At 34.9% G+C, this 16,037-nt stretch overlaps 1 protein-coding gene across 1 annotated transcript in view; it reads left to right on the top strand.

The window, feature by feature from the left end:
- MAN2A1 (mannosidase, alpha, class 2A, member 1) overlaps positions 1-16,037 on the top strand; it is a 162,456-nt gene that overhangs the window by 132,884 nt on the left and 13,535 nt on the right. The window contains exons 17-19 of the mRNA XM_004678365.2: positions 3,286-3,419; positions 6,724-6,865; positions 10,034-10,167. Of these exons, the coding sequence (XP_004678422.1) occupies positions 3,286-3,419; positions 6,724-6,865; positions 10,034-10,167 (410 nt within the window). The remainder of the gene's footprint in view (positions 1-3,285; positions 3,420-6,723; positions 6,866-10,033; positions 10,168-16,037) is intronic.

The following is a 16,037-nucleotide window of genomic DNA, read 5'->3' on the forward strand; positions in this document are numbered from 1 at the left end:
TTTTATGTATCAAAATAATATGTTTGTATATTCTTGACAGGAATGTCACACATTAAAGATATAGAAGTTAAAATCCTGGAATCTGTGCCTGGTTCCTATTTGCTACTAAAGAGAAATAATACAGAGGTCTTTACAGACATATACCATATCCAAACACATATGTGCAGAGATATATTGTGTTTTGTTTCTGTTTTCAGTATAAAGTTTATCACACCCTACAAATATTCTAGTACCCGTTTTCTTAAGGCCTTTATATGTCAGGACTGGGAGCTCTCTCTTCCTTTACCTACCTATTTCTTTCTTGGTGGACAGTTAGCATATTTGGCCCAATTTGCACTTGGTCCTATGCCCGATGAACCTACTGTGCTGTGTTTAGTGCTCATAGAGAAGGACTAGTGAAAAGGAATTTGTAAGTGATAACCATATCTTTAGTATTTAATATTTATTGCTTTAGTGACTTCTAAAGTGACTGGCATTTTAAAGTTTTGTGTTCTTACAGACCTTATCCTTAGTTTTATTTTATTAGTTAACTATTTCATAGTTTTTGTGTAATATCAGATTTTAGGTTGTGGCTAGTCTCCTTTTTAAAAATTAACTGAAGCTCTCCATTGTACTTAGTTACTGCAAAGCTTCTCCTCTCCTTTAGCCCACAGTAACTTCAGCTTTCTTAGGTGGCTGACTTGATGGTTAAGAGGTTTAGTTCTGATTCTGCCTCTCCTGTGATTTGGAGCAAAGAATTTTCTCAAGGCTTCGGGTCAGGATTGTATGAGGTGTTAGAGCTAAAACAAATAATAAACATATGATACACAGTAAGCACTCAGAAGTCATTGGCTGCTGTCATTTCCCATAGAGCTGCCACCCTTCATTCAGTAAATACTTACTGTACACCTGTTATGTCCTGGAAACAAATATATCATCACTACTCATGAGGTACTTATATTCTAATATACACATATTTGCTCATAATGAATATTCTTTCATCTGACAGTCAACTTGATCCTTGTTTATAGCCCAGCTTGCTTTTTCCCGTGTCAGCTAACTTCTGCTTGATTGGGACAGCCCCTCACATCTTACAATTCTGTTTAATAGTGACTTAGCATCTCTGAGAGACCCAAAATAGTGTTAAAACTGGAACACAAAGATGGTGTGCGAAACATGCTTTATGGAAAGCTAACAGTCTTCCAGAAAGGAGAAAAATCAAGGATTCTGAAAGACTCTTGCTCTTAGAAAAATACCTTTCTACCCTTTGCTCTGGCTATAGGCTTACCTTCCGTTGCCTGTACTAGCAATCTCCATTCCCTTCTTCAAGGATTCAGGGTGTGAGGGTTAGCAACAAGAGGGTACTTAACTTATTTTGTTGAGGTCTTGGAATAGCATCATGTGGGATAAAATTCAAATTAATATAAGCATACTGAAAGGAAGGTTTATGTTTAAAATAACACATTTCCTAGTTCAAGAATATGCTGTTACTCAATCTTCTATATATGTGATTTTTTTTCTTTTAACTCCCCAATAGTAGTGAAAATACTTGAACTTCCCAATAGTGAAAATATTTGAACCAGTTTTCTAGTTGTCTTCACTTGTCCTCCTTGTAATTCTCAGAAGGAAATATATATATGTAAAACAAAGGGTACTGATTCAGACTGTGACCATAAACCAAAAATAAATGGCACCTTTACCCATGAATAACAAGCATCATAACTTTATGGTCATAGCAAGAAATTGAAATTTTCTCTGATGGAGTTTACATTGGAAGAGCATCTACCAGGAAAATAATTAAGCATTCTAAAGCTTCTGTTGTGGAAATTCAGAACATACAGTATTGTCATGTTATTAGTAATATTTTACAATTTGCAATGTAATTTTCATCTAAATCTGTTGTGCTTAGACTGTGTTTACTTTCTTTTCACAAATTCCAGATTCAAACTTCCTCTTTCTTATTCTCATCCTTCTGCTGACTTTGGGGTTCATTTCTTTCTGTTTTTCTAATCTCTTTAAACAAAGTTAGGTTCATTTACTTGATATTTTCTTGCTTATTGAGATGGGCTATATTGCTATAAAATTCCCTATTACTAAACTTCCTTTTTTCATTTACTGTCACAATTCTGTATACCCTAGAGATTCCTCTTGACTCTTAGAAAAAGTCTCTCTTACTCTCTTCTTTCTACTCGAGGTTTCTTTACACAGTCCTTTTTGTCTAAAGAATGTGTTGATGATTAGCTCAGAGTGACAGATTCTATGTAAGGGGTAAGGAAAACTTAAAGAGGAAACTTATGATAGATAAGAAATATACAGAGGATCTTAAGAGTAGTGTAGCTTATATATGCCAATGAACTGGGCAACTTGGAGAATATGGATGTTCCTTGAATGACTATACACTGTAGATCAGTGTCCTGATTTCTTGAAAACTCAGAAAACCTCAGCTGTGTGAAATGGAACCAATTCCTTCTTTTGACTATTCTTAATTGTTCTTCTTTTTAGAAAATCTCATGATTTTTATAGTGAACATGCAAATTGAATTAAGAGCATTGGATTTCTTTGCAAACTCCTCTCTCCATCTCTGAAGTAGATCTAAACAAGGAATAACCTGAGCATAGAATTCAAATAGAAATTTGCAAACATTTTAGGCCTATACAAAAAAAGTTGCATGTGTTTGGGATCTTTCCAAGCTGTTGTCTGCTTTTATAGAGCAAAGGAAAGCTGAATCACTCTATAACAAGGGAGCTTGAGAGATATCAAACGCAATTAAAATTTATTTAATTTCTGGGGAACTGTCCCCATTATGCTATATAACTACAAATACGTTAACACCAGTTTCAGCCATAAGTCATTTCATTGGCTCCCCTGTCTATTGAACCAACAGAGTATAAATTCTTAGTGCTCAGAATTTCTAGTAGGTAAGGGAAGAATGATGAAGGTGACTGGAGCAGCTAGATTAGGTAATGGCCATGTAGAAGGAAATGTACTGAAATACAGTATGTCTGGCCTTTTCTCTTTTTGAATGTCTTTCACTGTAGGGTGCTTTGGAGGATCATTCACATGTTATATTTCACTTACCTTTATCTCATCCCAATCTTATCATCTTTCTCTTCTCACTAGTAAATGTTAGTCTACAAGTAATATTTTAGAAAAGGGTATTTTGAATTGACACTATTTAGCTTATGATGAATGGTTAGGAAATCAAAATAAGAAATTTGTAATTTTGGAAGGAGTTCAGAGAAATATATTTTAAAAAGTGAGATAGTTTATCTCTTTCCATTCATGTGTATAATCTTTTAAATTTAGGGTTAGAAGGACAGTCTTTGGAAGTTTCCAATATTGTGGACATCCGAAAAGAATATAACCGAGAGATTGCAATGAAGATTTCTTCTAATATAAACAGCCAAAATAAATTTTATGCTGACCTAAATGGATACCAGGTAATGTTCCTTTAAAATATCTGTGTAATAACTATGCTAGTGAGAAGCTTTTATATATGACAGTGGGCCAGTTAACTTTGGTTTCTTTGAAAATAAATTTAGCGATGCAAATTACTTCCAAAATAAAACTGAATTTAAAAGATACTTGTAACCTCTGTATTCAACCAGAACTCCAAAGTCAGAAGAGACTTTGAGAGATTTTTAAAACATTAATTTGTGAGAGCTTATTGTTTCAAAGGAAATTTTAATGACATTATGCATTATAAACACTGTGATGCCAAAATATGTCTGCATTTATCTAATAGAAAATATAACTAGAGATGAATGAATTTATATCTTTTTTATCCTCATAAGGAACTTCGTGAATGTTTTGGTTATTCCATATTTACTTTTTAATGTATAATAATAAGTGGCTTCTAGATTTCAGTAAAATCTTGCCTCTGCATAGTGATATATGTCTGTTTTTATATACACATACATATGTGGATATTGATATACAAATACAAGTAAACATCTATTTAGAAATGTTGAGTAGGTCTGTTTTTGTATACACATACATATGTGGATATTGATATACAAATGCAAGTATCCATCTATTTAGAAATGTTGAGTAGGTATGTCTTTAATCAAAAGTTCATCAAGTAGTTTGATATGGTAATAAGGAAATTGGTTCATAAATATTTTTCAAATAGTTAATCTAATTAACTACCAAGTTTTTAATTGTTTACCTACAGCTCTCTATTCTAAGTGTATGTGTTATAGCATGTCTTTGAAAAATGATACCATCAAAGCTGTGTTTCTGAGGCACTAGTATTTTAGAAATTTCTGGTAATAAATAGAAAGAATTTCATGGAAGTTTTTTTTTTTTTTTTTGCCTGCCCCCCCCCTCCCGGTCTTTAACTGAAATGAGTGAAAAGGATTGTGATTATTTTCTCTTCTTATGATTTCCTGCAAAAGTTAAATTTAGTCCTTTTCCAACGCATAAAAATTGCAGCATACATTTTGAATTAACATGTTAATTCTACTTCAGCTGTATGGTTGTTAAATGAGCCCTTGACTTTATGGTGATTCATTTTTCTTGTATATAAAAGGAAGACTTTTCTTTAAACCTTACAGAAGCAATTATTTCTAGGTGTGGGTGTATATCTGAATGAAAAAAAAAACAGTGAAAATGAATAAAAATGTTAATTTATTTTTAAGGATTGTGCTTTTGAATAAATTGGAAAATGTTATTTTTAAGTTTATAATCTAACTATGTCTGCTTTTTAAAAAGGCCATTTTTTTTAAGTTTTGAAAAGAAGAATACTTGATCAAAACTAGGCATCTAGACCCTACCAGTGAGCAATGAAGATAACAGTTACAGCAGTTTAATATGACTTTTTATAAGTATAACTTGAAATGGGAAGATTGTAATTGAAAAGGGGAATTCTTTTAAACTAGTTTTTCTTTTTTCATACTTTACAGTTTCTTCACCAGTTTATTAATTTCATAGCATTACGATATAAATACCTTGAGCTAGATTGTTCACAACAACAAAAATGTATTCCCTCACAGTTCTGGTCACAAAATCTGAAATCAAACCATTGCAGGACCATACTCCCTTCCTTGCTTCTTCTAGCTTCCGGTGATTTTAAACCATCCTCAGCATTCCTAGACTTACAGACACATCACTCCAGTCTCTTCCTCTGTTGTCGCGTGGTATTCTCCATGTGAGTTTAGGCGTGTCTCTGCTCAAATTTCCTTCTTCTTACAAGGACAGGAGTCATTGGATTAGAGCCTTCTCTAATCCGGTATAACTGATTATATATGCAGAGGCCCTATTCCAAAATAAAATCACATTCACTCAGCATTTGGGTGAAAATGGCCTGGGTTTGGGGGACTAGGCAAGGCACTATTCAGTACAACCAGTAAGCTGGAGGACATATCACAGGGTTGTAAATATTAAAGATTTCCTTTTTGAAATACCCAGTACTGTGCTTTTTTTAATGTTAACTTTATATTCCCCAACTTCCAGGAATTTAAAAGACATAGCATTTTTAATATTTTGTGAATAAGATTCCTGATAGCAGGGTCTCTACTTGACGTGTCCTTCTGAGAACTGAGTGACTCTCCTTAAACCTGACTCACTTAAGGCATTTCTCAAAAAATGAATTTAGTCTTATTTCATACATTTGGATACAAAAACAAGAAAAATTGACATTTGAAAACTGTTTACACTGAAACTGAACAGAAAGAGTAATCATTGATTAGTTTTTAAAAATAAATATGTATATGATTATTATAATATCATATGTTAGAGGATTTGATAAGGAGATCTGTGGTATTTATTAAAAGTGATTTAAGAATTATAAGATGTTTCTTGAAAGGGAATAGTTATTATGCTTAGCATTCATTACAAAAGTAGTATGTTAATTTTAAATCAGAAATGAATGCTTAATACCATTATAATTTGTTTTATGCAAATATTGGAGAGCTTAAAAGACTTTTGTTAAGTATTTTTATCCTGAGGAAAGCCTGTTTGAAACATCGTGACAAATTTTATTTTTCTTACTTAAAATTGTTATCTAAGATCCTCATCCTTTTCCTTTATGTTGTTTTGAGGAGTGTTTTAATTTTTTGTAAAGATTTATGTATTTATGCTTATAGAACTAGAGTACAGGCCAGAGGTATGGTGGATCCATCAGAGATAGAGTGGGGAGTAGAACAAGCAGATGTACTGAATACACTGCCGAGGGGAGCAGCGGGCAGGTCTGCAACACCATGTGGGTCAGCTCCCTGGCTGGGCATCAAACTTGTGCTGCAGTGGCTTCTGAGAGCTTCATAGTATGGTACTTTAACCCATTGAGCCACCAGGGAGGGCCCGGAATGTTTTAATTTTTAAACTAGTTCTCCCTCTGACTGAGAAAGGAAGGTGTACCTTTTTTTCTTTGGGGAAGATCTGTAATCAATATGAACTTTTTTTTTTTTTTTTAAGATTTCTTTATTTATGCATACAAAACTGGATAAAGGCCAGAGGTGCAGGGGTGGTAAGAGGATTCACCAGACAAGAGTGGAGAGCAGAACAGACTGAACATACAAATTACACTGCTGAGGGGAGCAGTGGGCGGGTCAGGAGAGGTCTGCCATGCTATGTGGGTCACCTCCAGGGCAGGCATCGAACTCATGCTGAATGGCTTTATCTTCTTAGTGCTGTGCTTTAACCCGCTGCGCCACCAGGGAGGGCCCCCATTACTAACTTTTTAAAGTACACATATAAGTATTACTGATTTCTTTTTTTTTTAAAGGGATTTATTTGGTCTTACAGATTCAACCTAGAATGACAATGAGCAAATTGCCTCTTCAGGCAAATGTCTATCCAATGACTACAATGGTTTATATCCAGGATGCCGAGTACCGCTTATCTCTGCTCTCTGCTCAGTCTCTGGGTGTTTCAAGTTTGAAAAGTGGTATGTATTTTTTAGATTTTTTATATTTATGCACTTCAATTCCAAGTGTGTTATTTTCTGTTGGCGATATATTTCAATTGTCATCTCCAGATTTCTTGTTTTGAGAGCCATAATATTAATTAATTTGGGGATTGAGAGAAAAATAAGAAATAATGAATTTCCTCAATCTTCAGAAGAAGAATGGAGAACCTAAGACCCTGCATCTTGATTATTTTTGAAGTTAATTCACTACTCTTAGTAGATGGTAATTTGCACAAGTCTCTTATCTTTGTCATAATTGAACAGACAAGGAAATTCAGATTCTGTTTAGATAATTTGCCTGATTCAGCAAAGTGGGAGATAATTGTTCAAACTTATGTTCTTTTCTGTTTCAAAAACTTTTTAGGGCACCATAGCTTGAAAGAAAAAAGGTAGTAGAAAAGATACTGATACAGGGATGCAGAGATAAGTGTAATTTTAGGGTTCCAAAAGAGAAGATGGGTAGTAGACATTGATTAATTTTTAGAAATCCTATGTTGGGAGGCCTTTATTCCTCATAATACCTATATTTAATTACCATTTACATTCCATCAATCAGTTTTCTTAATACTAATTGTTGCTAAGGCCAATATTTGCTGAAGTAAGGCAGATAGTAAATGAGTGCTGATATCTGGTATACCCTTGTCACAAGCCCACATATTATATGTGACCTAAAAGTACATTCTGTACTTTCACACACATAAACTACACTACTTCACATTTTTCCTTGTGGCCTTCATTAGGCATAATCATGAGATCATAGCATAAAGACATGAATATTAATAGAAGATAATTAATGGTCAAGGATTCATCAGGGGCTTGGAAATTTGTGTGAACTAGAGAGCACATAGTTGTGCAGAGTGGGGCAACCACTGCCTAGTGCCAGGCCATTGTACCAAGGAGAAAGAGGCCAGTGTTGCTAAATTTTTCATTGTTTGAAGAAAGTCCAGGAATTTATAATTTTTTGTGAAATCACTCAGTTGTAAATGTTGACTTTTTTTTTTAAGTTTTATTTATTTATTTATACAGAAATGGGGTATAGGCCAGAGATGCGGAGGGTGAGAGGATTCACCAGAGACAGAGTGGGGAGCAGAACAGGCAAATCGAGGAAGCACACTGCTGAGGGGAGCAGCGGGCGAGTCAGGAGAGGTCTGCTGCACCATGTGGGTCACCTCCGGGGCAGGCGGGGATTGAACTCATGCGGAAGTGGCTTAAGCTTCTTAGTGCTGTGCTTTAACCCGCTGCACCACCAGGGATGTTGACATTTTTTTAAAAATCAAAGCAAAACATCTCTGCTGTATGTAACTCTTGAGCCACCTAATTTTAAATCCTGTCTGAAATTTTCAAAGTTGGGCTCTAAATAGGGGACTAGACATTAAGTCTTATATAGCAGTGAGGAACCAACTGTGTTGTTTCACTTTACTGGTAAAGCTCATTTGAGCAAGAACATTCTTCTGGCCCTGCTATAGATACCCAGGTACCTAGTGACTGAAAAGATGTGGTGTATACACACACACACACACACACACACACACACACACACACACACACATACTGGAATACCACTCAGTGACTAAAACAGATAAACTCATGCCATCTGCAGCTATATGAATGGAGCTGGAGGGAATTATTCTCAATGAAATAAGCCAGATAGAGAAAAGTGACTAGATGGTGTCACACATATGTGAAATATAGAAAAACCAAACAAACAGTATGTCAGTCAAAGGCAAACTTTAAAAGCAGTCTTTGAAAGCTGATCATTTGCCTGCAGTTTTCTGGGGGCTTGGGGATACATAGAGCACAGTAGACTATGGTGGAGGACTACAGATCTACAGATGGTTCAGTGATAAGAGTGCTATGGTAACTACCTCTGAGGGGGAAACTGTATGATCAAAACACTAGCCAGGTTATAAAATGATGATACTTCAATAAAAATAAAAACTTAAAAAAATTAAAAGAAAAATATTTTAATGAAGAGAAAGGAAAAAAAGAAAAGTTACAAGCATAAAAGTGAGTGTCACATATTATATGGACTAACATTTAGAAGTAGGGAAAAGAGTTAGAAATTGCTAGATACTAATTTACTACTTTGGGTGTGAAATGATCAAACTAGTTTCCTGACTGGAAGAGAAACATAAACTAGGAATGTACCTTATATTTAGTTGATAGCTAGCCCCAGTGCCTAAGGAGCAAGTTCTAGACAGTTTTCTTATAGAATATGGAGGCAGTAGCAATGAAAGTTCTGATGATTAGTGGCAATGTTATGTACCAGATACCCAAACTGAAAAGAACTAGACAGAACTGGGTATCTGTATAAGAGTAATAATTCTTAAAATCTTTCCTGCATTGCCCTTTTATACCAAAGCCACTTAATACAGTAACATTATACCAAAGTCACTTAATACAATAATATTAAGAAAGAAAGAATAGGTAGATGGATGCATGAATCAATATACATATATTTTTTAAATATACACAGCTTTTTTTAGTGTGATCTTGCATATATAACTATGGCTCTGGGTAATATTTTAATGTTTTAATATAATATCCTAATTAGCATACAATTAAAGCAATAAGAAGCCTTAGTATGACTATTTTTTGAGCTTGAGGAGGCAGAGTAGTGTTCTTACTGACATGTAATCAGGAAGAGAATGTGGACGTTGTGGGTTCTTTAAGTTCTAGGGCTTCTTCAAAGACTCACCATGTGATGTAGCATAAATTTTATTTCACATCCTTTTCAGGTCATACCCTTTATAGTTGTCTCATTACCCCATGTGTGTTACTCATTTCCTGATGAATTTCATATACATTTTAAATTCCAAATGCTGCCACCAAAAATGTTGGAAGATTTAATTTACGGTTTAGATTGCTTTTTTAACTTTCACATTAATTTTCATCTGCTTGTCCCATTTTAAACTTTCTTAGGAGATTTTATTAGACATTAATGAACAGCAGCAGAAATACAGTTCTGTTCTATAAATTTATACTAACTGCTTTAACTATTATTAGGACACAGCCCACAGTCCTCTGGGTGGCTGTGTCTATCTCCTAACTGGAAGAGAAATTTAAACCAAGACTGTGCCTTGTAATTGATTTATCTTCTCTGTATGTTTGTATTAAATAACCCTGACCAGTTTGTTTGTTTGTCAGGTCAGATCGAAGTTATCATGGATCGAAGACTCATGCAAGATGACAACCGTGGCCTTGACCAAGGTGTCCATGATAACAAGATCACAGCTAGCTTATTTCGAATACTACTAGAAAAAAGAAGTGCCATAAATATGGTAAGGGGAAAAAAGTAATTTGCATGTACTGATAATTGTCCTTTGCTATCTAAAATGCTTGTGACTTTTCACTTTTTTATTTTTTTAATAATTCCCAGTATTGAGAACTTTATAATAAATTTAGCCTGTCTTCACAGAATAAAGATTTCATATGTGTATATATGTATCTGTAGATCATAGAAGATTTCTTTATAGGTCATCTTATTTTTGGTTACTATATAGATATAATACTAAGGAATAGGCTGAGGCAACATTTCCTGCAGGTAAGTTTGAAAGAAATGAGTTAAAAGGACTGGGCTAAATAAGAGTTAAAGAGCTCTCATCATGCACTTAGGAAATTTAAGTTTGGTTAGTAAAATGTATTTGAAATCATAGTGTACTGATTGTAATCTTATGTTCATCAATTGAAAATGAATTTGCTTTTCTTCTTTCATTTTTCAAAGCAACAGTCCCCATTTCACATTAAACTGCCTGACTATACAATAGAACCATCAAGCATGGTACCCACCTTCTCCTTTTCTCACTGTATAGTTACTATTCTCAATCTCTTTTACTTTTATGGCTTTGGTGACTTCCTTCACATAAATTTAACCCACAAATATGTATCCCCAGCTTGGGTTTCACAAACTCTGATCTCACTCATCTATTTGCTTCCTGGTATTTTTTTTTTCTATCATTCTCAAGTGTGTCTCAAGTTCTGATATGCAAAACTCACTCTTACAACCTGCCTTCTGCTGGCCCCTTTCCAGTATTTCCCCTCTTGATGACCATCAACCATCCCTTTCCATCCAGTCAGGAGTCATTTCTTACAGAAACCTCTCCCTCACTGGCCATTTTTACATAGTTGAAATCATCAACATTGGCTGCCTGTATATTTCAAATCTGTAAACTCGTTTTTGTTACCCACCTTAAACTAAACTAGCATCATGTATTTTTCCTGAATGTTGCCTATACACATCCTTTCTGCTCCCTAGCTCTGCACATCTGTTCTTCAGCAGTAAACAGTATTTTTGTTTTTTAGAAACTATATCTGATCTCACCTTCCCCTGCTTAATCTTTCTGATATTTTAAAAACCCCAGTTCTTACTATGGCCTACAGAGCCCTAATGACATGAATCCTGCCTTCCACTGTCCTCATGTTGCCCAGTGTTCTGGGCCCATGGGTTTTCTTCCTATTCCTAGTGCTTCCTACACATTCTGTTACAGGGCACCCCGATGTGAATTGGGTTGCCTGTCTGTGGGTCTTCACCCACTTGCTTATGCTTATGATTCAATCATATTATGGACACATTCAAAAGGTTAAATAATGGATTTATTTATAAGGAGAAAGGTAATGGAATAACCCAGGGAAAGAGAGAGAGAAATATAGGTTAACTAGAATGTCCTACCAGTTCTGCTGACTTGGACTCCACTGGCACGCTGAAAACTGATTGAGGGCCAAAACCATCAGCCGCAAACCACCAGGCCAAGAGACCCCCAGAGCCCACATGTCCAGTTTTATCCCAGCCTGGCTGCTCAGCTCTGCCCTCATGTCCCAGCATGCTTCTCCTTGGTACTGATGGGATTTGGAGTTCCAGTATCTGGAGTAGGGGCGGAGCCCATGAAACCTGTACCTGTTATAATTCCACTTCCACAGCCATTTGTATATGTACTTTTGTCCTCTGCTTAGTTTAAATTAGAACTTATTTTGTGAATTACTTTTTCAATGAATCATATCCTTTTCTATGCTCCCTTAGAACCATGCATATATGTCAGGGACCTGCCCCTGTTTCAAGCTGTTGAAAGGCAGATAAAGGCAGGATCCTAAGGTGGAAACGACATAGGCGAGCAGATATTCCAAAAATTGGGGGGCAAAGGGGAGCTGGCGTGAGGAAGACACAGGAGTCAGAGTTGGGTGCAAGTCTTCCTGCTCTGCCTTCAGCAGAGGTTTATTTTATACATTGCCAGCAGGCTGAGGGATGACTTTAACATATGAAATGGGTTGAGATCACAATCACCTTTTTTCTAAGAATAGTCTGGGGTCATTTTGACCTTTGAGATTATAACCTTTTTGAAATCAATCTATCAAGGTTAAAAGAGATACATAGATTCACAAAGTTTAAGACTAATATTACTATATTTATCACAGTGAAAATTAACCAAAATAAAGTCCCTTAAACCTTATTTACTACTTAAGGGCTTTCATTCTCATTGAGACATTCTAGGGGGTAAAGTAAAGTGAGGGCTAGAAGAGGAAATTTCTTGTAAATCAAATTACAGTAAAGTTCTTTGAAAAACTTGTTAGAAAGTTTAAGTGAATTTCCTTGAAGTCCAGACTGAAGAAAACTTAATTAGCTCTGAATAGGAAACTTGAGTGAATTTTTTTATCTAAAGACTAGATAGTAGAATCTTGAAGAACTAGTTAGAAGGCTTATGTGAATTCCTTTGAAGTCTAGACAGTAGAAAACCTGATTAGCTCTGACTAGGCTTCTTGGGTGAATTTCCATATCTAAAGGCTAGATTATAGAAAGTTTGAGTGATTTTTTAGAAACTGAATAGAAGGCTATGTGAGATAGTAGAGTGAGATTTGGGTTTTCCTCCATTCAGGGCAGTTAGAGACTTTGCAATAATAGCTATTTGCGTTTATTAATCAGCCAGTTGTTAAATCACTTTTGCCTTCAAGAGGAATTTCTCACCCTGGTGCAGTGCTTGCTTGTCAGGGCAAGGTAGCACCTTATGAGGCTGAGACAATCCAATTGTAAACTGAAGGTTGCTCAGAATATTTTGATATTATCATTATACAAAAAAAGGGAGGTCATAACATAAGTTAGCATGGAAAGTCTGATTTTTCAGAGCATTTCCCCTTCATCTGTACCGTGTCTGTTGACAGAGGTTGCATAGCTTGTGTCACATATGGTGATTATTTGATCACTGTCTTCTTTGCACTATAAACTCTGTGAGAAGAGACTAGCTCTCTCTGCTTCGAAGATTCCTAGTAAAAGAAACACCCAAAATATGTTATACGAATGTGTAAGTTAGTGAGCTGTTACAATTATACTATTATATTTATCACAGTTAATGCTTACTGTCTAGTCACCATATGCATGTTCTGTTCCCCCTTTGAGATTTCATGGACTTGTCTCCTTGATTTATATGTGCCCCACAGGACTTCCAGGCCTGTGTTAGTCATTTATAAATACTAGTTGATTGAGTGAAATTGTAACACATAACTAAAGCAAAGAGTTCCTACATCTAGAATCTTTAAGTAAGAAGATTTTAATATCCATTTTAAATGTCAAGACTTAAAAAAAATCCTGACTTAATTTTAGGATTAACATTGCAAAGGCTAGTCATAGTCTGAGTTTTGGCAGTTACTATCCTTTCATTTTAATTTCTAATGACATCAAATAGTAGCTAAAAAATGTTACATGTTATTTAAATCTCTTAGGGTGTGTTTTTATTTTCAACTCAAACATTAGTATCTAAATATCAGTGGTAGAAGCTGAGGTAGACATTTTCTGGACAGTGGTACTTTCATGGGGCACCTTGGTCCTGCCAGAGTATCCTGAGAATAATCTCTGCTGAGACCCATCAAGGACTGAATTCGTGAGATTGACTTAAGGTTATGGTTATGATACTTAAGGTTTAACTGCAGTGGAAAACAGAAAATGTCTCTTTGGCAATAACCCCTTTAGGATATTTTTATCCCACTGTTTCTCCCCACATAGGTTTTCATTTATTTATGTTCTAGTTTCTTTGACATTAATAGTTTAAGTTCCACAAACACTTATCAAGTTCTCACCATGTCTTGTTTCAGTGAATAAACAAAGGTGACTAAAAGCAATCTTTACTATTTTACATAGTTTAGTGAGTTGTGATATAGAAGAAATGGAAACTTTTGATGTTCGGGGATCAGATAACTCAAGTGGAGTGAAGAGTATTGAAGATTAGGGAGTCTAGCAATAAATTATGACTTGTAAAGTATGGGCCACACCACAGTGGAGATGACCACAACTTGATGGAGTTTGGAACCACGTGTGCTGGAAATGATTTTGACTTCAGATACGCTGAAAGGAGACAATTAAAAGTATACAAGTCTGAAGTCTTATAGCCAACACGAAATCAAATGATGTTTATAGTAGTATATTAATTACTACAGGCTGGAGAATGCACTTATAGCTTAAAGAAACAAAATTTCCAATAGCAAAGGTATTTCATAAAGACACAGATGCAGAATAGTTTGGGAATCTCTAGATGAGATTTACCAAGGGCAGTTGGTAAGCTTTACCTTCCCAGGCCCACACCTTCTGGATATTCTGATTCAGCAGATATGGGTTAGGGTCAGGGAACAAATTTGGGTTTGGAGAAGTAGGAAATATACAGTTTACTGCTTCTGAGAAATACAGCTCACCAGAGTATCTCACTGAAATGTCCAGGGATTCCTCCAAGAGGAAAGAACAAAGTTGGAGAGCTTTTTCCTGAATGTGCTTGTCCTAGAATGGCCTTCATGCCTCCTGAACCCTACAAAGCAGGTGTTTTCCTTTTTGTTGGAATCTTGTATTTCTCGAAAATATTTCTGTCAGCAGTACTGACCTAGATTATGAAGTCTTTTGATCTTGGGGTGCATTGAAACTATCTTGTTGAATATATCCCTTTATTCATTTAGAATAAATTACAGAATAAACTTAATGTTATTCTACAAGCTGCATTAAACTTCAGCACTATTTAAAACATTATTTGCTGTTTAATATATTCTTGAAAATGAGAATTTAGAATAGATATATACATTTTTTTTTACAATTCTTTCAGATCTATTATTTTTGTCAGTATCTCAACACTGCACTGTCCCTCTGTTTCTCTATGGTCTGAATTGTAATGGTACCTACAGCTTGCTCTTGGCAAGATGCTCATCACTCTTTGCTAACACCCTATGTTTAATGCTAATCTGACATTCTGAATTTTAAGCTCTGTGTCTTCTGTAAATCTTGTCTTTTCACACAGATAGTAGCTAAGCCTTTGATTTGAAGCCTGTATTACAAAAAGAATGCAAAATCAGAACTTACCAGTAAAATACCATTTTAAAAAATAAGATACAAAATTAAATTTGTTTCAAAGGTTTTTAGTGATCAAAAGACCTTTCTACATAAATTAGTTTTTCTTTTCACTGTTTTTCTCTGCTTTTATACCTTAGGTAATATTAAGGTTGTACTCACTCACTGGTTTAAATAATTGTGCATGCCATATGGATATCCCAGTCATGGTAGACTTATCTAATGTTCATGATAGACTTATGCTGAAATGTTTATAAGTATGCACCGTAGAAAACATTAAAACTATAATGAATAACTTTGTACCTTGTAAATGTTTGATAACTCTTCTATAAGATAGATAACAGTTCCCGGTTTTGGAATGAATTGGAGTGAAACAATTGACAATGATTTACCAAAATTTAAAGAAAACAGTCAGATGAAGTTGATATAGATATCTTTGTATATAATTAAGCCATATTTATTTTGAGAGTTTTAAAGGAATTCGTAGCATTAAGTAACACTTATAGTACACAGCTTTCGATAAGTACATGACTTTATAGTCTAGTTAAGTGTATGTATACATTAAACCATGAGAATATGATGGGTGAAACCCAGGGGAAAGAGATACCATTTGATGATGTGATGTGAAAGATACATGAACATCCCAGTTCATCTACTTTTTAAGGTTTTGTGTAGCTTGAAGAAGTTATACCTGTCTTAAAATATTTGTGAAAAATATCAGGATTCTTAATATTAAAGCAAGAATAAAAGGGGTATTTCTAATTTATGAGTTAAGTAGACACTACTTTTTCTTGTATTGCTTAGAAATGAACTTGATAATGTGCCATGCATTTTCTAAGA

This window comes from Condylura cristata, unplaced genomic scaffold (genome assembly GCF_000260355.1).
Source record: "Condylura cristata isolate star-nosed mole 26May11 unplaced genomic scaffold, ConCri1.0 scaffold00007, whole genome shotgun sequence".
Classification (NCBI taxonomy): domain Eukaryota; kingdom Metazoa; phylum Chordata; class Mammalia; order Eulipotyphla; family Talpidae; genus Condylura; species Condylura cristata.